At 42.3% G+C, this 25,885-nt stretch overlaps 1 protein-coding gene across 1 annotated transcript in view; it reads right to left on the reverse strand.

The window, feature by feature from the left end:
- Positions 1-7,190: 7,190 nt before the first annotated feature.
- Positions 7,191-25,885, reverse strand: part of Su(dx) (WW domain containing E3 ubiquitin protein ligase suppressor of deltex) — a 279,179-nt gene continuing 260,484 nt past the window's right edge. Inside the window, exon 19 of the mRNA XM_080282428.1 lies at positions 7,191-8,213. Within this exon, the coding sequence (XP_080138554.1) occupies positions 8,041-8,213 (173 nt within the window). The 3' untranslated portion in view covers positions 7,191-8,040. The remainder of the gene's footprint in view (positions 8,214-25,885) is intronic.

A 25,885-nucleotide genomic window follows, 5' to 3' on the forward strand; every position in this document is an offset into this window, starting at 1 on the left:
TATTAATATTTATTCAAAATTATTATTATGTACTCCATGATAGGTTAGCTGACACTTCAATGAAATATTCTTCATTGAGTCGCCTAACTGTCCATTCAGGAAGTGACCATGCAGTGCTAAATTGCAACTTCAGGACTGCATATGACATAGTTAACAGCAATGAAAGTTACAAAAAGAGCCTAAATTATAAAAAGGGAACCTAACATGACCTAAAGAAGTACTTCTTAGAAACAGATTGGGAAAAGGAGCTTAGAAGACAAGATTTAAATGTTATATATAAAAAATTCTGTGAACTTTAGGAAATAGGAGTCAAGAAGTAAATCGCACAGCATAAAGAAGCAGAAAAGAAAGTAAAGAAATGGTTTAATAAAGAATGTAAACAATCAAAAGAAAGAAGAGATTTGTTGTGGAACAGATACAGAAGACGCAATAGTGAAAGGGCATATAACAACTATAAACAGACAAGAAACGAATATATGAGAATAAGGAGGGAAGCCCAAAGACAGTTTGAGAAGGACATCATAAATAAAAGTAGTGATCAATCGAAGCTATTTTACAGCTACATCTGAAGCAAAACCAATGTAAAAGATAAAATACAATCCATTACGGATGAGCGGATCACCTATACACAAGAGAAGGATATTTGTGAAACACTAAATAAGAATTTCCAATCAGTTTTTACTGAAGAAAATAATTTTGAGAGGGATGATATGGAACATGCATGCCCACACATATTACCAGATATACAAATATCAGAAAAAGAAATACAGGAGGAGTTAAGTAAATCTGACAAAGGAAAAGCAAATGGTCCTGATGAAATTTTATGCTGGGTGCTACATGAATGTGCAACGGAGTTAAATAAACCATTATCTTTAATTTTCAAGGAATCCTTGGGACACAGTAAACTACCTGATATTTGGAAGAAAGCAAACATTGTTCCCTTATTCAAAAAAGGGAATACACAAAATCCACTCAACTACTGATCAGTATCACTAACCAGTGTTGTAAGCAAGGTATCAGAAAAGCTGATAAGAAAAGTTTGGGTAAATCATCTAGAACACAATATGATAACAGAAAGACAGTTAGATTTCAGAAAGGGAAAATCATCATCACTATGACAGAGTAACAGAAACGTTACAGAAAAGAGAAGGATGGGTGGACAGTATCTATTTAGATTTCAAGAAAGCATTTGACAGAGTACCATACCAAAGACTTTTATGGACAGTGTGAAGAGAGCGCTGGATGCAAGAGGGATGTCTCATGAGCAAGGAAGAATGGCTGTGCGTGACAGAAATAAATGGAGAGAAATTGTGAATGAATAAGTGATGACGCAGCCCTGAGGGGATATTCTCCCGCATTTGGTCTGATCAGCTAGTCAGGTCAGGTGCGGGTAAGGGGATGGGTCTGTTATGATGTGGCAGGGGTAAACCAGCTCTGCTGTCGGGTCTTGCTGCGGATGCCACTGATTGCATTGCACAGTTGACCCTTGTGCGGTGTGGTGCGGTGAGGATCTGTCCGTTCTCCCCTTTGGGGCTAAGATGCGAATGAATGTGTTTGAATGGATGAGTAAATGGGAAGTGTGTCGTCCTGTCTCGGCTACCTCCCTTTCCTTGGGGGAAGCAGCCTAGGTATATAGATAGATAGATAGATAGATATCATCAAGGAGGAATCCGAGGAAACTGTATTGTTGGATGCAAGATTTTCTTTAAAAAAAGAGAAATACGAACAGTACTAAGGGGAAATTACTCATCATGGAGGGAACTGACTAACAGAGTTCCACAGGGCTCACTGCTGGCACCAATTATGTTTTTAGTGTATATAAATGATACAGACAGTAACACTGGAAGTGAAAGCTATCTAAATATGTCTGCTGATGATGCAAAAATACAAAGGAGAATTACTAATGCAGATTCTTGTAAAGAGCTACAAGAAGAATTAAATAAACTTCATGAATGGAGCAATACATGGCAAATGGAATTCAATGTGGACAAGTGTCTTGTAATCAAGTTTGGTAAAAGTGGAAAATGACTGATTGGGATTATAAGCTAGGAAGTGAAACCCTACACACATCAGAAAGAGAGAAGGACCTAGGTGTGATTATCAATAACAGACTATCTCCGGCTGACCACATCAGCGAAAAGGTATGGAAAATGTATACACTGCTTGCAAAATATGAGAATAGCATTCACATACATAAATGAAGACATGCTAAGAAAGATGATATATCATTAATCAGACCAACCCTGGAGAATGCATCAGTAGTCTGGAGTTCTCATCTCAAAAAACACATAGATAAGACTGAAAAAGGTCAAAGGGCTGCTACAAGATGGGTACCAAGTTTAAGGGATCTAAGCTATGAAGAAAGACTAAAAAAACTGAATCTACCTACACTACAGGAGAGAAGGAAAAGAGGAAACATGATTATGCTATATACATTCATATCAAGGAAGGAGAAAATAGACATAAATGATTACATAACCTATAAGGATGCATCAGCAAGAGGACACTGCAAAAGCTATATAAAAAGAGGTGATAAAGACGTAAGGAAATATAGTTTCCCAAATAGGGCAATTGATCAATGGAATGCAATACCTAATGAAAGAGTGTGTGCCAAAACAATTCATATGTTTAAGAATATGTATGATAAAAATGGTTTAAGACACGGGACAGTACAAGCTTGACTCATTCCTGTAAAGATACAATTAGGTAAGAACTGTTTTGTATGTCATCAGATGGGCGAGAATCCGTATCCCAAATGAATGTGGTCACTCCACCTATGATTAAAACATTAATCTAAGTCTAAAAACAGTTTATAAATCAACTTAAACACAAAATTTAAATCTAAAATATAATAAAAAAATCTGTTTAAAAAAAATCAAAACCCATCGCAAAACTGGGGGTAAGCCTACAATAGGCGAGATAGGGTGGTATTTCTACCCCCATCACTATTCCGGGGTATCGCATCTAGGGGTATCGTATATCAGGGTTTGCCTGTACCTCCCATGAGGGTTGGCTGAATTACAAAGGATTGTTGAGAATTTACTACAGTATGAATATTTACTACCAATAAACTCCCAGTTTAGCTTCAACAGATATTATACTGAAAAAGTGCCACAGCAGTTTACAGTAACCCAACCTATCTCAAGCTGGACTCACTTGAACCACGCAGTTGACTTCATAGTATTTTGTTGTGTGATCCTTCCTCAACATTATTTTCATTTATAAAGGCTCCAATAAGCTTGCATGCGTCAGCCTTGGTCGCCTAATGGTGGCTCTCCATGATGCTTGATCTCTAGCACCCTCCTATTCTGTCCCTTATCCCTGAGGTCACACTCTATGACCTCATCCCAGGTCTTTTTTTGGTCTGCCTCTCACAACCCTATCCCCAGTGTTCACACTTCTCACTTTCCAAACCCAACTGTCATCCCCCATCCTTTCCACAAGCTCAAACCATCTCAATCTACCCCTCCTCATCACAACACCAATACATTCCAGTCCCATCCTTCCTCTCCACTCTTCAATCATAAGCCTAGCTCAGTGGGAGGGAAAAAAAGTAAAAATTGTTTGTTACCAATTTCTCACATCTGAAAAGCCAAAACCATGACAGCAGAATAATAACTGAGGATGGGTACAGTGATTTGAAAATGAATACCAATCAGATGGGTTTCTAAACATATAACTGATGGTAATGATGGACATGTTTGTGTTCCAAAAAAATTTCCATTTTCCAAAAGCCTATTGATACTCAACATTTTGGATCTGCGGAAATGCACTGTAAAACATTGCTTTTTTAATGTAATACAGGTATATTAATTTAATGGTAGTTAACTTTTGAGCATCACTCTCGCAAAGCTTTCAGGAACTGGCATCTGATGATACACTAAATATCAAATGGCTTTTACATCAAGTAATATCAATAATCAATATTAACCCTTAAGAGATGGATGTCTGCATATGATATCCCGCATTTTTCAAAGCAGAGCGAGCATTGAGGCAGCTTCCCATGCTCTATGGAGTGGGATGGCAATAACAAACCCTCCCTGACACCCCCCCCCATTATATTTTTATATACTATACATATACACTTGACCCTCCATTTCCCGGATTAAAAGGGAGGGAAGACAAGTCCGGGAACCCCAAAGTCTGGGAATCGCAAAAGTCCAGCCCCACATACCATTCCCCGGACTTTTACCATACTTTGTCCAAATTCTCTAATAATGTCCGGCAATTATTCTGATATTCTAGAGCATTCCGGAATGCAGGCTACCTATACCAACATAACTAACACACACACTAAATAAAATAATAACAATGACACAATAACATAAATATAAATGCAGTACATGCTAAAATAACAAATATAAACATAAATACAGTGTACATGGAAAGTATAAATACTTGCCGAAACATTGTAGGTGAAACTACGTATGCTATGATAATATAGTGGGACCCTAGAATAACTTGTTATTTAGAGTTGGAGTCACCAATGACCTTTGTGTGTGACTGGGTGACACCATTGGGGCCAGGTTGAAGTGACTCGGGTGTAGGTTGAGGTGACTCAGGTGTAGGATTTCGGTAAGAAGCATCTGGGTGAGGCAACCATGGCCTGCTAAGTAATGGTGCAAAGAAGCTTGGGATCTATGAATGCCGGACTTTTGTGAGAATCCCGGACTAGTACAGGCATGTCCGGCATCTGATAATATTGCCCGGCATCAGCCCGTGTCCTTGAAATCCGAAATCCGGGAATTCAGGGTATGGGAAATGGAGGGTTGAGTGTATACTGGAAACATATTATTTTCCATAAGTGCCTCTGTGTAATAAAAACATTGCAGTAACAGTGACACGACAGTTACATGGTCTTTGATATTATCATCATTATTGTGGTAGGTGGTGGCGACCATCATCCACTCACTTGATGTAGTGCTGCCTACTTCTTCCTTAGCCTTTATCATTCTTTTTCTGTGCCTGCCCTCCCTTCTTCCTATTTCTCCCATCTTTCCTGTCACTTCTTATTGCTTTTCTTTCCTTTACAGGTGGCTTTACACTGAATGACAAGCCAAATGGTTTCCTGTAAGCCAAGAAACCATTTACAATGCTGGGTGGTAACCAAATAACCAAACCATACATGCTCCCTACGTGTCAACAAATGGGTTGGTGGAGGGTTAGTGCCCCTCTCTGTAAAACGAATAACTCAAAGTCAAATGGCAGCCCCTTCCGGGATTATTGGTGTCTGGCAATAGACAATAGATAGATTATTATAATATGGAGTGCACAGTTTAAAGGGAAAAAAGTATTATAAAATGGTTTTGAAACTGTATTTCATTGCAAGCATGTGGTACGAGTATTGCAGTGCCAATACAATGAAATATATCTGCTGAAGTGACCACACAGTGAATGTCTATAGTATGTGCAATGTTGAATAATAATTATAATATGAAAATCAGAGTGTGGTAAAGCTTCAAGTAGCAGTCATGGGTGTGAAAAAAAAAAACATGATTTTAGTACATTTCCTTCTAAAATCACTGCTCGTCCAGTGAAAGCTCACATAGTCTGCAACGCCACCTCATGGAAGACCTGAAGGTATGTGCTTTCCAACTGTACCTATTTTTTTACTCTAGCATTACTCATTATGTTTTTATAAAGGTTTAAAAGTTTGTTTACATTTGGCCGATTATGCCTGCCCACAGCATCTGTCACAACATGTGGACACACATTTTTAGGGGGTTAAGTAATGCATCAAAAGTTGTTATATAATGTGTATATATATATATATATATATATATATATATATATATATATATATATATATATATATATATATATATATATATATATATATATATATATGCACATGTAGCTTATTATTATAACATCCCATGTCATTGTTTAAATGAAAATGCTGTAAATACTGTACTGAAAATCACTTATATTACCTGCAGCTAGTACTGTATTACCATAATTACACTACACATAAAGTGATGCTCATAAAGAATGTATTAGTCCTGCTGGTTGAAAGGCTCATCAACTATCAAATCTTGTCAATACTTTTACTATATGATACCAACAGTGGTCTGAAATCATCCCAATGTTAGTTACTAAGTTGCCATATGAAAATCTTGGGTTAGTCTTACAAGTGAAGAAAGTGAGTAAAGGGGGAACACAGATTTGGTACTGAACATTTGGTGAGAGAGGGGGAGGGAGGGAAAAAAAAATCCTACCAAAAAATCTAAGATATATTTTCATACATATTTACATATATGGTGTCCTGTGTACCAAACCTTTCCACATGCTCTAAGTACCATTCTGAATCTTTTACCCTGTCATTGCAACAGTGGATGCATACATATCTGTATTAACTTAGTTTTAAATTTACTAATATATTTTAGATTTACTAATATCAATCACTTTATTTCAGGTGATAAATCTTTATTTTCCTCTCATCTTTCACAGCACTAAATTAGTTTTAAAAAAAACACAAAGTGTTATATAACTGTGTACCATAAGAAAATACCATGTTCACTCTTGGTCATAAACTTTGCTTTTTATTATATCATTTTATCACTATATTCATTCCAGTTTGGTCTGTGATTATCAAGGCTTTGAAGAAAAAACTCAGGCAACACAAGGCCATAATTCAGATAAAACATGTAAATATGTGTCTTACCTACTACCGTTTATAACAATGCCTCAGGGTTGGTACTAGATGACCTTGTGGAGGGAAGGAAGACCAAGTTTGTTTTACTGTGAAAAAGATAAACTAAAACACACATAAACGTCTGACTAATTGCAGGAAATATAAATTATGTACTTGCATTACTGATCATATATGTGCTTGAGGCACAGAGGCAACAACTCTGTATTCATGCCAAGGATTAGTCAGTAGTCAAATATACTCACCCCAGCCGCTAATCTATATTACTGTACTTTGTCCATTAGAGGTAATGTCCATTGTGATACTTTTAAACATGGTTCAGACAAGTCAGGCATGTATTCCAAAATATCACAATTTTTTTTCACATATTTAGTACTGCAAACTGGGGGAACTGGAAATATCACCATTATAGAAACAGCACTGGACCTTTAATTAGCTGTTTTTTAAAACAACTTTCTTAGAACTTTATATATATATATATATATATATATATATATATATATATATATATATATATATATATATATATAAAGCCAATTTAAATGAGGATGTACTGTGGTTATACTAGTCAACTAATGGATATGTGGCATACAAAAATTGGGAGTGAATGATATAACTGCCATTTCAAAATTTAAGGCATTTCCATATACCTGTACAAAGAAACTCTGTACATCATACAATATTTCAAATGATATAAATTCAATTACAAGTATAATGTTGGTCAAACAGTATGCGATATAAATGTAAGACGATTAATTTACTGTATAACAAAATCCAAATGAAATTATATAACACAGTACCATTAAGCCCATTACAGACATTTACTGGCCTAAGCTACATTTCTATAATCAATATGGCCAGGGCAACACAACCTTGCAACAATCACTTCAAAAACATTCAAAACATTTGTGGTGTCCAAGACAGTTCTCTTTCATTGTAACTGCAATTACAGTATAATGCATATTTGTTAATACCATACACTAGTGTAATCAACAGACATATATGTATACAGTATATACATACTTTAGTATGATGAACATCTGACTGTCTACTTGATATTCAATGCCAAAAAATGGCAACTTGTCCTAACCTTAATCACAGGTAACTGCTCTTAACCAAATCAGCTGATTTTCTTTCAGCCAGTAAACATTCAGTCATCGTCATCATGACCAATATTTTTAAAATCCTGGCTTCACTTCAATAAATCATCAGTGTTTTCTAAGCCAGTTAAAGACAGGCCAACCAGCCAATTCAACATCTACAATTTCTCATCCAACAGAAGATACTGGTTATGCATACAAAGTCCTCTGTCTTTGGTTTACCAGTAACAACTACAGTAAAAAATATATACCAATGTATTTACTTACACTCACTCACTGATATCAGAGCTACTCCTGACCAAAGCCTTCTGTTTCCTCAATGGCAAAGGTGAGTTTCTCTACAAGCTGTTCATAGGATTTATATGGAGGTAAATCAAGGCGATTAAAGCAGGTATGAGAGCGGGGAAGCCATGTCTCTTTACCAACCTTCTCAATGCAGAATTTCTGGGGGCCATTGCTCCCTGTAAAGGGAAGAAGAGTGTTAATTAAATAACAACATATTGTATACTGTATACAGCTATTATACATACATGACAGGATATTGTATGTACCTCCGATATTTACTGCACATTAAGGACTACAATAAAACCTCAATATGTTAACTAACTCGGAAGAGACACTGTCTAGTACGGTACCTGTGAAATGGTCGGCAAAGCTCAATATAATAAACCCATAATAAGTTGAGAAAAGGAAAACTGAATTTCAAAGAGTGTGGCCTCAGATACAAGGGACTGAATAGGGAGCCTGCCAGAATTCAAGCCAGAGATCTTGCAGCATGGACAGCTGCAATAAGGTGACCAAGGTCAATGCATGCCAGCCTGTTGGAGTTTTTATATGGCAGTTTACATGGCTGTGCCTTCAGTGAAACCAAAATCATTCTTGCCTTGTTAAGAATTTATTTCATACATCTTAGGCAAACCACCATCCTCATCCAGCCACTCTTGCAACTCCTCAGTAAGGTTCTTTTACCCTACAGCTGCCAACATTTCTGCCATCTTCAGTGCTCAAACTCTTCAAAATCACGTTGCAGTGGTGCTGGAGTCTTGGGGAGTCTTAGGAGTTTGCACCACCCATTCTTGAGCATAGCATGAGACATTTGCTTCCATGCATCTGACCAGTTAAAGATGGTGTCTTTGGTGATGCATTACTTAAGTCGTGCATTTTTTTTTTTTTTTTTTTTTTTGTAGTCATCCTAGTCAATCCCATCCTCCGTCACAACTAAGCACTGGTGCAGACATAGGTTATGTAGTGCCTCTTTGCAATCTCTAAAACTCCCTGGTCCATGGGATAGATGAAGACAGTGGTGTTGGATGGTGGGAACAGCCCTTGATTTGTCCACCCTTGCTGCAAAGTTTGGTGGAAGAAGATTGGACTGCTGCACTGTCCAGCAACTGCATTGCCTTCATTTTGTTAGGACTGATGCCATATCTTTTTTGGTGGTGCCTCACAGAGGGGGTCAAAGCTGTGCTGCAGTCATTAATGATATTCTGGGTTAACCAGGCAAACTTGTTCTCCTGGTACTCCACAGGAAACTTGGCCATGATGTCTTTGGGTGACCTGGGTCACTCACTCTTACCTACTGTGACTGGCTGTAGGTGATGATAGCCATCTGCACTGGCACAGGCAAGAATGTAGAGATGCTCCATCACTGTCTTATGCCCTGGAGTGCTGCCAATATCCTTGGAAGCCTGGATATTCTGGGGGAAAGCATGCTAGAAGAGCCCAGTTTCATCAGCACTGTATATCTAGAACTCATGTTGGCCCTTGTCCTCTATTAGCTTCCAAAGACGTTGGACAAACGGTTCCACAGCAATGACATCAGCGCTGAGCTTCTCTCCGGTTATGGCCTTGTTAACAATGCAATGGCATCTCCTGATCCTCCACAGCCAGCCATCATTACACTTAAAATCTTCGACTCCAAGGTGAATAGGAAGCCTCTGTGTTTCGTGCTTAATATTCAGGCCACATACAAGGACACCCTCAGCTCGCTCCTGTGTGTACCACCTATACAGCGCTCGTCAGAAGTAACAAGCACCTATGGCAGGGCGCGCAATACTTTTCGCCAAAAAAGAATCACCTGTTTTTGGTACTAAAAATTAAGCCAGATGTTTGGGCCCCTAACATGATGTCACCGCAACTTGAGGCCTTACTGCGCGCTGGTTGGCTCCTGCCTCAGTTGCCTACGGGCTGCATGAGAGAGAGGAACTCCACCGCACCTCCCTCTCTTTTTGCACCATTTTTTACCTTGTGTCCCGCAGTGTTTTGGCTTTCGCCACTTGTTATTGGCCCCTACCCGTGAACTTTCGAGTGAAATCATATCACAGATCATTGCTCTAAAGGAGGCAGGCCACCCCACGAAGGAAATTAGTGAACTGGTTGGTGTGGCTTGATCGACAGTGCGTAGGTGGTGCGCCCGTTTTCAAGTGGAAAATAGTGGTGACGTTCCAACAAAGAAACTGCGGTCTGGTAGGCCCAGGAAAACTTCCCCGAGGTCTGTTAACCCCTTAACCGTGAGGCGTCACTTTTGTGACGCTCGGCTACAATGGATCATACAGCGGGGCGTCACTTTTGTGATTCTGTGTTATTTTGAATTATCCTGGGCTCTCAAGTGGTGGCTTGTATCATCTACCAGTACTGCCAATGTCCAACACTAGTCAGGACTCCAAATCTCATCTGTACTCCCATCCACTGTTGACATTTTAGCTATTTTACCCCCTTCGTGACTCCCCTCCCTACCTGCCCTCCATTACCCTCTCCTCTCACCTCCCACGCCGCGCTGCGCTACGGAAATTTCCCCCTTCTCTTTCCACAGATTTCATCCATTGAAATAAGCCCTATGCCCTATATTTTTACCCAATAATATATACCAAAAAAAAACAGGTAAGTGATAGTGTTATACTCCAGAAATTGGCTAATTATCACCTGACAACACCTCACGTGCATTCATTCGCTACATTACCACGGTAATTTCCCCTTTGATTTGTGCCTTGTAATCGATGTCTGTAATAAAAATATATATCAGAAAGGAAGGGAGAATCCTAATTGACATTTACATTCACCTGGAACAACCTATTTCTTTATTTATTGCCGAGATTTTCTACCTATAAAAAATTAGCCTGTAAGTTAGCAGCAGTAAGCCTAAAGTGTCATTGTCAACCCTTCCCTTCTCAGATAATTTACCCCCTTCGTGACTCCCCTCCCTACCTGCCCTCCATTACCCTCTCCTCTCACCTCCCACGCCACGCTACGGAAATTTCCCCCTTCTTTTTCCACAGATTTCATCCATTGAAATAAGCCCTATGCCCTATATTTTTACCCAATAATATATACCAAAAAAAAAACAGGTAAGTGATAGTGTTATACTCCAGAAATTGGCTAATTATCACCTGACAAAACCTCACGTGCATTCATTCGCTACATTACCACGGTAATTTCCCCTTTGATTTATGCCTTGTAATCGATGTCTGTAATAAAAATATATATCAGAAAGGAAGGGAGATTCCTAATTGACATTTACATTCACCTGGAACTACCTATTTCTTTATTTATTGCCGAGATTTTCTACCTATAAAAAATTAGCCTGTAAGTTAGCAGCAGTCAGCCTAAAGTGTCATTGTCAACCCTTCCCTTCTCAGATAAGCCGCGGCATTTAGTTCCTTGTCCTCCACTGCAAAGACAACATGTCGCACTCGCGCCCCGCCATTCCTGCCGCTTCTGCGCCCATTGCAAAGGGCCCCGTGACCTCTACGCCAAAGAAAAGTGTTGAGGCAAGCAGGAAAGGCCTCAGTGACTCTGCAGTGGCACAAGAACTTGCAGAATTGTCCATGATAATAATGGACAGTGACTTTGACGATTTGGGTGAATCGTGTGATGAGCTGGGTGAGGTTATCGCGCCAGAAACAGCGACAACAAGTGCTTCTACCAGTGAATTAGTGTCTAGCTCCAAGGGAAAGGAGCCTTTAGTGCAGGAAGGACAAGAATTTGGGAAGGGAGTCAAAAGGCGGCGTGTTAGCCCCAGAACAATGCCCCCATGTGACCCAGCCCGACATGAGTCACGAGTGCATTCACCTCCCTGTTCCCCAAGCCCCGCTTTACTCATCTCGTCATCATCGTCGGCTGAGTTATCTCCGGAGTCTTCATCGTCGGAGTCACCACCAGCATCAACAGTGAAGGCCGGCCGTAGAGGTAGAGGTAGATGTAAGAGAGTGAAAAGTAGTGTAGCTAGTAGGGTAAGGGCTGCTAGTGCTGTATGGCAACCTAGGGTCAGTGAGAGTGACCTTGACAGAGATAAGCCTCCCTCTCAGCCAACCTCCACCACCACCACCAGCCCTCCACCGCCACGCCAGGGAATCCTGGACGCCTTCGCGTGGACGGAAGGGTCAGATTTTGTCCCCGAAAACCTGGTTTTCGATGAGAGCTCGTCAGGAGTTCAGCCTTCCTTCACTATGGACGAAAATGCTGAGTGTGTCGACTACCTTTTGGCCTTCCTAGATGACGAAGTCATGCAGCACATATGTGATGAGACCAACAGGTTCGAATCACAATGTGCTGCTAGTGGTACAGGTGCAGCATGCTGGGAGTGCAGGAGCTGTATGTGTTCTTTGCCCTCATGCTTCTTATGCCACACTCCAAGAAGCATGAGTTGGAAGAATACTGGTCCATGGACCCCTTACTACCCTCACCGACCTTCAATAAGTACATGGCCAGAGATCGCTTCCGGAACATCATGGGAAACCTGCACTTTGCCGATAATGATGTACCTTCCCAAACCGACCCACTCTGGAAGATCCAGGAGATTCTGAACAGAATGAAGGATAAGTTCATGTCATTCTTCCACCCATTTCAGAAGGTTGTCATAGATGAATCCTTGGTTTTGTTCAGAGGACGTCTTCGGTTTGTTCAGTACATTCCAAGCAAACGCCATCGCTTTGGAATTAAGTTCTTTGTACTGTGTGACTGTAAGACGGGGTACATCCTTGACTTCGTCATATATTCAGCCAGCACTGTCGATCTCGATAAAACTCACCCCTTGGCTTCTCAGGCTGTGTAGTGAAAGTGCTCCTAGAAAAGTATTTTGGTGGGAATCATGTGCTGTATACAGACAACTACTATACAGCACCGAAACTTGCCAAATACCTTTCTGAGCACGGCATTGGCTCCTGCGGCACTGTGAAAAGTAATCATGCCAACTTCCCCAAATTCCCAGAGGCGGGAAACTCGCAGCGAGGAGACATGCACCTACGCAAGTGTGAGAAGATGCTGGCAATACGGTGGCATGACAAGAGAGTCGTGCACATGCTCACCACCGTACATAAGGGGGAGATGAGAGACAGTGGGAAGGTCGACCGTAGGACAGGCGAACCTGTGATGAAACCTGATGCTGTGTTGGACTATAATATCAACATGCAGCTGGTGGACAAGTCCGACATGATGATTGGTGAGATCGACTGCCTCAGGAAGAATACTAGGTGGTACAGGAAAGTTTTTCTGCATCTCATAGATATGACAATGCTGAACGCCTTCATCCTGTACAAGATGAAGGTAAAGCCACCCAAGTCCTTCTCCCTGAGGTTGTTCGCCAGGACTTGTGTCCAGCAGCTGCTGGAAAAATATGGTAGGGTGCAAGCAGCAACTCCAAGGCGCCATCCAGTTACACTTCCCGACCGACTTGAGCAGAGGGCGTATATGGATCGGCACAGACTTGAGCTGATGCCTGCCACAGGGAAAAGGAAGGCTGCGATTCGCAGGTGTCAGGTATGTGCGCATACCACACGCCGCACACCTGAGCATAAACGCACCTCTTGGCAGGCGCTGAATGCCAGGTTCCCCTCTGTGTAACCTGCTTCTTCGATTATCACAGCCAGAAGCAGTTCTAACAGTGCAAGTGTAGAAGCAGAATTATTTGGAAATAATGTGTAAATAATGTGTACATAGCAGGTGAAAGCAATGGATGTTCAGTACATATGATTGAACAGAGTATTATAGTTTTATCTTACTGAAAGTGACAGTGAATAACATATTGTAAGTAAAATAGAAGGGTAAATATTGAAAATAGAATAGAAAATGTAAATAGTAATGTAAGTAATTAGTAATATAAGAATATGAGTACAAATAATTTATGTTATAACAGTGAGAGTGAATCCGTGGCTCTCTACGTATTTTACTGACTGAAAAATTGAATGAGTTCAGTGACAATAAAATAATACGACTGAAGGAAACTTATGGAGAAAGACTCCAGATATATATAAGTGTGATATAGTAATAGAAATATAAAGTGTGAGGGGTTTTATGAATAATAAATGACAGAGTGCCTAGAGCGAACTAGCGCAAGTGCGGCGATCAGACGCGCTCGTAATTTCCATTGCTTTCACAGTGTTTTTTTTTTGAGTATGGATCCCAAACTACTTGAAAATGGTAGAATAGTGTTTATAGTGTTTGTATCTGGCTGTGGTAATCATATTACGGGTTGTTGGGAAGTGTAACGTGGAGACTTAGTTACCCTACTTCAGAGGTCTCCACAAGTCCTACGGAAACTGACGAAGGCTCAACAATCATTCCAGGAGAAAGCTGAAGGTATGTGCAATAAGCATATATAATTTTATTATTCTAGGACTAATAACTGATTTTTGGCAAATATTTTTTGAGAGTCTGTCGGAGCCCAAATAACCCCGCGGGACACGCAAGTCATTGGTAAACAAGCCCGCGGTGTAGGGGTTAATGTTTTAAAACGTGCAGTGGAGTCTAATCCTCGTGTGAGTGCAAGGAAAATTAAGGAGAGCAACCCGGAAGTGTTTGGTGAGGTTTCTGTGCACACAGTGTCTCGAAGAGTCCATGAACTTGGTTACACAAATCACAGGCCTGTGAGAAAGCCTCTTCTTACACGTTACCAGCGACTTCGTGGGCTTGCCTTTGCTAACAAGTACCTTAACTGGGGTGAGGACCAATGGTTGTCAGTGATGTGGTCTGATGAGGCAACGTTTAGTGTTACTTGCAATCGAGGAGCGCGCGTGTACCGTCGCAAAGGTAGTGACCCGCTTCACCCCCGTTACGTGGAGAGCACAGTTAAACACCCTGATTCACTTATGGTATGGGGTTGTTTCTCTGGGAAAGGTTTGGGGAAGCTTGTTGTGCTTCCCAAGCACTGCAGAGTGAATCAGGACGTTTATCTGGAGCTTCTTTGTTGATCATTTACCTGAGTCCTTTGAGCTCACAGGTGCACGAGTGTTTCAGCAGGACGGTGCACCTGCTCATAAAGCCAAATCGGTCACCAATTGGCTTCGTGACTGCAAGGTATCATTCATGAAAGACCAGCCAGGCAATAGCCCAGACCTCAACCCAACAGAAAACCTCTGGTACCTCGTACAGAAGAATCTGCAAGGGAAGGACGCGAGCTCTCTGCCTAAGCTGGAAGCAGCCATTCGTGACTCCTGGGAAAAAATACCACTCCAGCACCTGAGGAACCTCGTCCTTTCACTTCCACGATGTCTCGGGTCCGTGAAGAAGCGTAAAGGATACCCTTCCAAGCATTAAAGGTAAATAAAATGCATTATTTATATGTTTTCCAATGTTGAAAGGTTTGTTTCGTAGAAGGGATGCAGGGCGCTCGATACTTCTGACGAGCACTGTATATATATATATATATATATATATATTGCCTAGCCCCTACGCTCCTTGCAGGGTGGCATAGGATTGGATGATGAATGGATGGTGACTATCTTCACTGGCAGGAGCTGAATCATGGACGGGAACTGGGGGTGATGCACGTACCTTGTGTGCCGTGTGGTGTACTTAATTTTAAGCATTTTTCAAATACAGTAAGACCTCACTATAACAGACTAATTGGGGCTGAAACCATTCCGAAAAATGCGAAATTTCAATAAAAGCGACATCCGGACTTCCCCCTGCTAATCTGGACATTTTCTGAAATATCGGACATTATAGTCGCGACAGCGAGAGGTGGCGAAGAAGCACCTCCCTCAGGAAGGAGTGAGGAAAAGGCTTTCCTTCTCTCGTCCCTGATTGGTCTACGGTGATGGGCAGAATGGGGAGGTGTGAGAGCGCTTATATTTCCCTCATATTACCGTCACCAAATTGATCGCCATGGTTCGAAGCTTTATTTATTGCTACAGCAGTTAATATGTGTACACAGACTATTACCTATGCTATATCACAATACATACAGGTGTGCATGTTGATATTCTAGAATATGAAAGTCCAGCCAAAAACATTTAAGGGGTAAAACATTAGAAAGGACAGGATAATACTCATCATAAGCCAAAATCAGGGAAGGGGAGAGAGAGAGAGAGAGAGAGAGAGAGAGAGAGAGAGAGAGAGAGAGAGAGCAGAATACAGAAAAAGAAACACGTGTGCTTTGAGGGAGTGGTAATGACAAGATCAGGTCCACCGGGACATACTTGTCACTCCTAAGCCCCTTTCTTCTCTCTCCTACCCCGTCGCTCCTGAGGGCGTACATGCATGCATTCAGACATATATCTATACATACAGTATACTGTATACATGCATCATATATATATATATATATATATATATATATATATGATGCATGTATACAGTATAAATATGTCTGTATATATATATACACACAGTACAGAGAGAGAGAGAGAGAGAGAGAGAGAGAGAGAGAGAGAGAGAATAAGCTGGCTTAAACCAACACGAACAGAAGCATCGCTTATTGTGAAAACATTGTTCACCTGTCAGGATTTTTTTTTTTTTTTGATCGACTGAACGCAGGTATGCTAAGTTTATATTTTAGAACAAAGCATTAGAAAGGCCATACAGTATACATCCCAAGCCAAAAGCAATGCATTCCGTCGGACAAGCAGACAAAGCAGCTGGAAGATGAGGTGAAAAGTCATGATGCAAAATACAGAGGAAACAAAGGCAGACATTCTCTGAGGCTCACACTGCGCTCACGTCCCTGGGGATTGTCATGGAGGGCTGAAGCGAATCACAGGTCGCAAGATCCACCTGTCCATACTTGCCACTCCTTAACCCTTTCTTCCCTATGTTGCTCTCTCTCTCTCTCTCTCTCTCTCTCTCTCGAAACACACCACAACAAAATGTAAGCAAAAACGTATATATATATACCGGTAATGACTTTATTGACGTGGAACGAAGTGTACAAGTCCTGGAGTATGATAGTGAGAGAGGGGCGCGCACGCACACGCGCACACACACAACACACACACGCACGCACACACAACACACACACGCACGCGCACACACACACACACACACACACACACACACACACCAGAATATATTGTCCCTTGAGAATTAGCCTTCCTCCTCAGGTCACACACACACTCTTGGCTGCCTTTCATTTTAACTTCCTTCTTCCTTATGTATTATGAAACTTATCTCTACATCAAATCCTTTATCAACACTCCTCTTACGTTTCCTTTTTTTGCTCGAGAGAGAGAGAGAGAGAGAGACAGACAGACAGACAGAGATGGGTTGAAGGGGGGAGGCTGATGCAGTACATTTAAGGTTATTAAATACGGCGATGAATTACGGATGACTTGATGAGCCTTATAATGGGATACTGACTGCATAAGTACAGCATGATAAATACAGTATTTTCCTTTGTATTTCAAGACTATGAAAAAAGAGATTATAAAATATAATGAAAACACATCACAACAAAATGTTACAAAAAACGTACATACATACATACATAGAGAGAGAGAGAGAGAGAGAGAGAGTATCACCAGGCAGGTGAAGATGTCTTTCCAGATTAGACGGTACACCTGTACTGGTCATCAAATGGACTCCTAACCTCACTCATGCACCTCCCACCCCACCATCCACCAATCACAGACATTCCAGCGGGAAGAGAGTGGGATGAGCTTCTCCGCCACCTCTTGCTGTCGCGACTATAGTCCAGATTGCATGTACGGTTTTTAAACTGTTTTGGCTACCATTGTGGTACTGTACTGTTATAACTTCACTACATTAATCAAATTGTATAATAATACTGTACTGTACACTGATAGACATGTCTTTTATTTACCTTTTTGTGGTGAACATAGCTGAAGTGGTCAGGCAGTCTGGGCTGCTTCTGGCTTTATCGGACTTTTTCTGATAAAGTAATCCCTCTAATATCCAAACGCCCAATATCTGAACATCCCCACTAACCGGACATAATCGTCCCAGGATCCAACATTCCCAAAATGGTCCCGGGGGGGGGCCGCCCGTAATTTGAACTTGCCGCGTGCGGCGCGGGACAGCATTGTTGTGGCGCGTCATTCCTCCGATGTTCGATAGAGCACCGCTGCATCCTCCCCACTTTCCGCCTGTCTCTCGTCGCAAGTGCACGCTCGTTGTTATGGCTGCCCACGTGCTCGCTTTTGTGGTGGTGCCTTACCTGCTGCAGGCACTCCTGCTGCTCTCGGGCCTCCTCTTAGTGTGTGTGATGATGGCCCCGCCACCTGAGAAAAGGAAGAGAGTGGTGTTGACTCTGGAAAAGAAACGGGAGATATTGGAAAAAGTAGATGCGGGGTGGTCTTCTTCCCGCATCCTCCGCGAGTTCAACCTGGCCCGATCTACTTTGTTCGATATTAAGAGATCCCGAGACAAACTCATGCAGTACACGGCTGACTTCTCGTCGAGAAGCAAACGCAATGTGGAGAGGAAGGTGATGTTTACTCCCAAGTTTGCTGAAATCGACCACTCCACGTTGATTTGGTATCGACAGCAACGTGCTGCTGGTGTGATGGTACGTGGAACGGAGCTGAAGGCTGCTGCTGAGAAGTTCGCCAGGCTTCACGACGCCCTAGACTTCAAGGCATCCGAGGGTTGGCTCTTTGCGTTCAAGTTACGGCATGGCCTTACCAACCGTAAAGCTCATGGCGAAGCTTTGGACGCTAACGAGGATGGAGTTGACGAGTTTCGGCACAAGGTGAAGGGCTTGATCGACAGGGAGGGCCTCACTCTCGGTCAAGTCTACAACGCTGACGAAACTGGTCTATTCTATCGCTCTTTGCCAACGAACACTCTAGCCGAGGAGACGGAGAAGCATGTACCTGGCCGCAAGCTCTCCAAGCAACGGATATCTGCTTTGTGTTGTGCCAATGCTAACGGCATGCACCGGCTTAAGCCCGTTGTTGTTGGCTGTGCAAAAGCAGCCTTGGTGTCTTCGTGGGGTGATGGATGTCCTTCCTGTCGTCTGGTACCATTCTTTGAAGGCATGGTTTACAGCCGTGATCTTCAGAGACTGGTTCCACCGCCACTTTGTCAAGGAGGTCATCAATTACCAGACGAAGACACTGGGAATCCTGTGCGACCAGGTAAAGGCCCTCCTTCTTCTTGACAATGCACCTGCCCACCCATGCGACAAGGACTTGGTGGCTGAGAATGGCCGGACTAGGTGCATGTTTCTGCCACCTAATACGACTGCTCTCATCCAACCAATGGACCAAGGAGTGATCATGGAAACAAAGCGCCTATACCGACGGAAGTTCCTGGATGAGGTGATGGTTGTTCTCAAGGACGAGGACGAGCGCAGGGAGGTACGGGACACATGAGGCCAGCGGACTTTGGAAAACCTTCGCTGCTACAACATCAAGTCTGCACTCTACAACTGGGCTAGGGCATGGAAGGAAGTCCTTGTCAAGACTCTGGAAAATGGTTGGTCTCGTCTGCTTCTCGGAATGGATATGGAGAACGATTTTCTAGGGTTTGACGTGGATGACTTCCATGCACGGCTACGTACGCACAGCGACGATGTTGATGTGGACGATGTTCGTGTGAGGCTGGATGATGATGAGGGCGATCCTGGGTATCAGACATTGTCTGATATCGAGATCGCGTCTTCAGTTGCAGGTGTCAGTAAAGAGCTTGAAGATTCTGACGAGGAAGGCGACAATGATGCACACTCCTCTCAGCAGGACACTACTCCAGCCATCCCCAAGCTAAGCACACTCCGGGAACACCTAGAGTTCGTCCTAGACTACCTGGAACACCCAGACTGCGACAGGGAGATGGGGCCCTTGGTACTTGTGGAGGAAGTGCGTGCTTTCAGGCAGCGCATCATCAATCGTCAGAATCGTTGGTCATTGCGTCAATCAACCATTGACAGCTTTTTCAGGCCCGTGACCCCCGCTGTGCCCAGCCCTGGCTCCACTCCATTGCCTCCCCAAGACAGGCCCTCATGCTCCGAGCCACAGCCCAGCACATCAGCCACGGTGGAGTCACCGCTCGACGTGAGTTTGCGTCTGTCTTCAGAGTCGTCTGCAGTGGGTACACCATCACCACGACCCAGCAACGCACCCCTAGGTCACCTGCCAGTGATACTCTTGGACTCTGACAGTGAATAAACAGCAAGAACTTCTCCACTAGACCACACGGGAATTTACAGTGTTGTGCAGTGAAAAAAACAGTGTGTTGCGTTGAGGATTTACAGTTGTGAGTGAAAAGACTAATTTGGAACAAAATTTAACGTAAATAGACTTGTTTGTTTTTGCTTTAGAAAATTATTAGAAGAATGGGAAAAGTTAAAGTGCAGAGTGCAACACTTAGTAAGTTACAATGGAGCATTAGTTAGACAAGAGTGCGCACGCACTGTGAAGAGAACGGACTTCTGAAAGCAACTGACTAAGTTCAGTGCAAGACTTCATGAACAGTGTACTGGAAGTGCTTCAGGAAATCCTTCTTACTGTCAGAGTCCGAGAGGAGGCGGTTATTCATCGAGGTGGTCATGGACTTGCTGTAAGTAGGCAGAATATTTCATACTGTACTTTTTTCCATACTATACTTACCTCAAACACCTCATTTCACTCTTTAATGTCCTTTATTGGTGTGAATAGGGTGTTAGGAGCTATGCATGTGCAGTAGGAAGGTGTTTTTCTGAGTTAGGCTAGGTTAGGGTCCATAAATACCAGTCAGGAGCCAGTAACCAGAATGTTTAATATTGTATGAACCTACTTCTAAACCCTCATTTTATGCTTCTTTTGCATTTATTTCAGTCATTTATGTGCCTTATTGGTGTGATTTGGGTCTTAAATAGGTGCTATGCATGTCCAGAGGGAGTTGTATCGGTGTTTCTCTGAGTTAGGGTCCATAAGTACAAGTCCATAAGCTGGGGCCCAATATCCGGACAGGACCAGTATCCAGACCTGCCTATGGCTCTATTATGTCGGATATTGGAGGGATTACTGTAAAGGAATTTAATCCGGTAGCTCGAAGAGTCCAATAAAACTGAATTCTGGACTACTGAAGTCCATTTTATCGAGGTTTTATTGTACTGCACTGTACACTTTACGTACCTTATTGTTTACAACCTTACAAACTAGAGACGTTCACTCTGTATATTTCACTTATCACTCGTCACCCTTGAGCAGTATATCAGGGACTTCCAGGGAAATAAAGTGGGTCAGATTGAGGGTGGAGCACGGGAGAACAACAGTGACATCGCCAGCCCACCACCAACCGACGCACGAACACATAAACTGTCGGGACTATATAGCCGCCTTGGCCTGAGTTTAGGCAGTCCGGACCACTTCTACCTTTCTGGAATTTTCCTGATATAAATAAATAATTCTGGTTGGCTCCTCGACTTCGAAAAAAGAGAATTACAGGCTAGTGAAGTCCGTTGCAGTGAGGTCAAACTGTCTATACATACATACATGTATATATATATATATATATATATATATATATATATATATACAGTCAAACCCCTACTTACGAAGGATCAACTTATGAAAAAATTTTCATCCATCCATCATCCAATGCCATCCCATGAGAAGCATAGAACCCCAGGGCTAGGCAAGTTGGTCCTGACATTTAAGATGAGAGTGACCAGCTTCATTCATCCATGAGTGGCATTTTGTATGCAATAAACCCCAACCACTCCTTGGATATAAACCTGCATAGGCTCAATCCGATTGGAGCACCATAATTACCCACTAAACCACCAGGTGCCATAATCTGGTTGTATCGTTACCACCCGGCGTGGTAAATGGTTTCCTGGTGTACAGGAAACCATTTGGCTTGTCACTCAATGAACAGTCACCCATAGGCAGAAGGGAGAGGAAAGAATGAAGGAAAGAGACAGAAGAGGGAGTGTAAAGTCACCCGTCGGCATAATGACGAGGAAAGAATGAAGGAAGGAAATACAGAAGGGGAAGGAAGGAAGAGAGGAAAGGGCAGACACTCAAAGCAGCTCTACATCGAGTAGATGGTGAGTGTCCCTACCTACCACTATGGTAAAATTTTCATGGGGGGGGGGGTAATTTACTGATTCAAACCGCACGCCATGTACAAATCCGTGGTCTGCAACAGAATGCGACTATACGCTCCTGCCAGTGTTGCCACACATACGATAATAATCATATGTGTACGATAATATTACCTCTGGTACGGTGTTCGATACTCTTTTCTATTATCGTACAGTTTGGACAACATTTTTGGGTTGAAAGGTAGCATGGCAGTAAATTTTGTGGCATGCATAGCAAATAATGCACAGCTGTTCCACAATTTACAGATATGGATCTTTAGGGCCACTGTAATGGCGATCACTGAAAATATTTTTTTTTGTGGTCTTACTGAGTTATTATCTGCAAGAGTAAGCACATTTCTATGAATTATCTATTTAAGTTCTATGAACTGCATTCTGCTGCTAGTCAGACTGTTTTCTAGTGTGGCACAAAGGCTGTTTCTTTTCCTTGCAATATTATTTTTGTAATGAAGGGTATGATTATATTATTATGAGATATTCATGGTATGCCCTAATTCTGATACAAAATAAAAAGTGATAAATTTACACCTAACTATATGACAGTACCATTCAAAATTATGGTTCTGATTAATAAAAATAATTTTGAGGAGCCAGTATGATAATTCCCATCTAAAAGTGTAGCAACACCAGCTCCTGCCTTGCCCCTGCTTCCCTGCTTGGAAGCCCAGAGCCTTGTTATTATCAACACAAGCAACATCAGCTGTGATTTTTGTCATTCAGACTTGATTACTTCCCCCAACATGTCTCAGAAATGGAGAAGTAGTGAGAGTAGTAGTGGCAGAAGCAGAAAATGGCATGTAATTACACTGGAAACCAAGGTGGACATACAGTAATTAAGAGAGTGGAGAGAGGGGAAAAGGTGATTGATTTTTTTTTTTTATGCAAGGAAGAAGGAACCAAAGGCCAGGAGCCTGCAAACCATTCCTTCCAAGAAAAATAAACAAAAACAATACGAAACAGAGCCAAATTCAAGATCCATTAATTTTGACATGCCTAGACACACTGTGTTTGAAAGACTGGAGATCATAGGAAGTAGTAAATACAGAGGGAGACAGTTCCAGAGTTGACCTGTTCCATAAATGAAGGACTGGGAGTAATGGACAGAAAAGGGATGAGAATTTGTTGCTAGATGGGTGCTACGTTCCCGTCATAGAGGTGGAGGGATGCAACCAGACAGTTCGGAGGAGCAGTGACCACTGAAGCAGCGACAGAAAAGAGATAAAGATGCAACAGTGTGGTGAAGAGACAGGTTGAAGGGAGCCAGTAAGAGGAGGAAAGTTGATGAAACGAAAAGCCTTTGACTCCAACCTATTGAGAAGAGCTGTATGTGGGGAACCTCCCCACATGAGAGTTGTACTCTACATAGGAGCAAATAAATCTATCTATCTATCTATTGCCAGATGCCTCAATCCCATTTGGGGTGGCCGTCAACATATCACCTCTACGTTGCCCTGTTCCCTGCCATTTCACTGCCCTGCTCCCAGCTCACACTCCTCTCTCTCATATACCTCTCCACTCCATCCCTCCATCTCATCCTCGGCCTCCCCATCTCTCCCCTCCCCTCCACCTCACTCACATACACTCTCCTCATCAGTCTCTCACTCTCCATCCTCTCCACATGCCCAAACCACCTCAGTGTGTTCTTCCTAATGCTTCCTATCAAATCCACATCCACACCACAATGCTCCTTTATATCCTCATTTGTCAGCCTGTCTCTCCATGTGACTCCACAGGCTCCTCTTAAATAATTCATTTCCACTGCTCTCACTCTTGACTTGTGTCCTTCCAACAACGTCCAAGCTTCACTTCCATATGTCAGAGTTGGTATCACAACACTGTCATGTAGTAACTTATTCACTTCCATGCTCACTTCCCTGTTTCTTATCACTGCCTTCAAGGAACAAGCAACCTTTCTTCCTTGCTGTACCCTTTCAAGCACTTCACCCTCCAAACTTCCATCCTTACTCATCACACTACCCAAGTACTTAGACATACTCACATTTTCCATTTCCTCACCATCCAACCTCACTGTACATTCACTGACTTCATCTCTCTCAAAGACCATCACTTTACTCTTCCCTACATTCACCTTTAGATTCTGTTTCTTACACACTCTCCCAAACTCATCCACCAAGCCTTGCAGCTCCCCTTCGTCTTCACTCAACAACACAGTATCATCTGCAAACAACAGTACAGGGAGTTTCCAAACACTATCCTCTCTCACCAGGGCCATTCCAACATCTACTGCCCTACCTTGTACCTCTTTTATTACCCTATCAATGTACAGATTGAACAACCATGGAGACATGACAGATCCCTGTTTCAACCCAACCTTCAAAGAGAACAATTCACTCAGTTCACCATCCACACACACTGAAGCCTTAGCACCATCGTACATACTCTTCACAGCATTCAATGACTTCCCATCTACTCCATATATTCTAAATACTTTCCACAATCCTTGTCTATCCACCCTTTCATATGCTTTCTCCAAATCCATGAAAGCCGCATACAACTTCTTTCCCTTCTCTAGAGACTTTTCCACTAAAGATCTAAGAATGAATATCTGATCTACACAACCTCTTCCCTTCCTAAAGCCTCCCTGTTCTTCTCCAACTAATTCCTCTGTTATTTCCCTAACTCTGTCAATAAGTATCCTACCGTACACTTTTCCTATTACACTAAGAAGACAAATGCCCCTATGATTACCACACATTGTGCAGAGTTAAAGAAGGTACAGAGTCGGCTTAGCACACCTAATCTCTAGGATGCAGATTTTACAAGAGATGTAATATGATCTTTCCCACAAAGTCCCGAGAGAATGAAACCTCAGGTATGTTTAACCTCTTCATGTCCAGGACATACGCATACACGTCAACATGGCGCCTGGTGAGCCTGTCCTGATGTATCAGTCTTCCTCTAGTGTGTTTCACTCATTGGTACAGAGGTGTGGGAGAGTTTTTCAAGCCTGGTATTGGCCACTGATGCTATCAGAAGCTCCGCCCACTAACCAATCAGAAGAGATACATTTGAAAGCATAGGCCCCCCTCCCCCTACAAACCAATCATAATTGATATAAGTGATACCCCAGCCATGTCACGGTCTTCTCAGCCAGTTACACTGCATTCTTTTTTTTTTTTAGTTTTTGCTCATCACCCATGAAAGGAGGACTCGGTGCCTTTGTCCTCTCCCTCTCTCGCCATTTTTGGTGGCTGTTTGAATACAGACATAGCAAAATTACGTCGCCATGGCTGACTCTAGTGGGGATAGTTCAGATGATGTGTATGTGCCAAGTTATTCAGGTAGCAGTGCAACATCTGACAGTGAATTCTCTGAGAGCGGTAGTGAATTATCCGAGGATACTGAGCCTATCGAAGACGAAGGCTGGTGGTTTGTGGCGGACATTTTCTCAGATGAGAGGCCTGATGATGTACCCCTGTTCAGTGATGAAAATGCTGGTGTAAATTCTGCATTGGGACCACAGTGTTTCACTACCCCTGGGGCAGTATTTAGTTACTTTTTCGATGATGAAGTGGTCTAAATTACGTGCATGGATCAATGAAAGAGCTGAAGTTTACTTACAAGAAAATCCAGGTAAATCCAAAGTGTATGGACTAAAGTGGCGGCCAGTGACGACAGAGGAACTGCACGTGTTCTTTGGCTTTCTCATGGTGATGAGTATGATAAAAATGCCAAATATGCATATTATATGTATTGATCACACAATGTGATGTTTGGAGGACCACCTATATTTTGCAAAGATGTGATGAGCAGAAACAGATTTCATTCTATTTTGAAATTTCTGAGGTTCTCCTCAGCTGCATCTGTGAAAAAAAGTGACCCTAGTTCAAGGATTGAGCCCTTTTTAGAGCT

This window comes from Coenobita brevimanus, chromosome 93, assembly GCF_032717465.1.
Source record: "Coenobita brevimanus isolate Jiangsu-jjx chromosome 93, ASM3271746v2, whole genome shotgun sequence".
In the NCBI taxonomy this organism is placed as follows: Eukaryota; Metazoa; Arthropoda; class Malacostraca; order Decapoda; family Coenobitidae; genus Coenobita; species Coenobita brevimanus.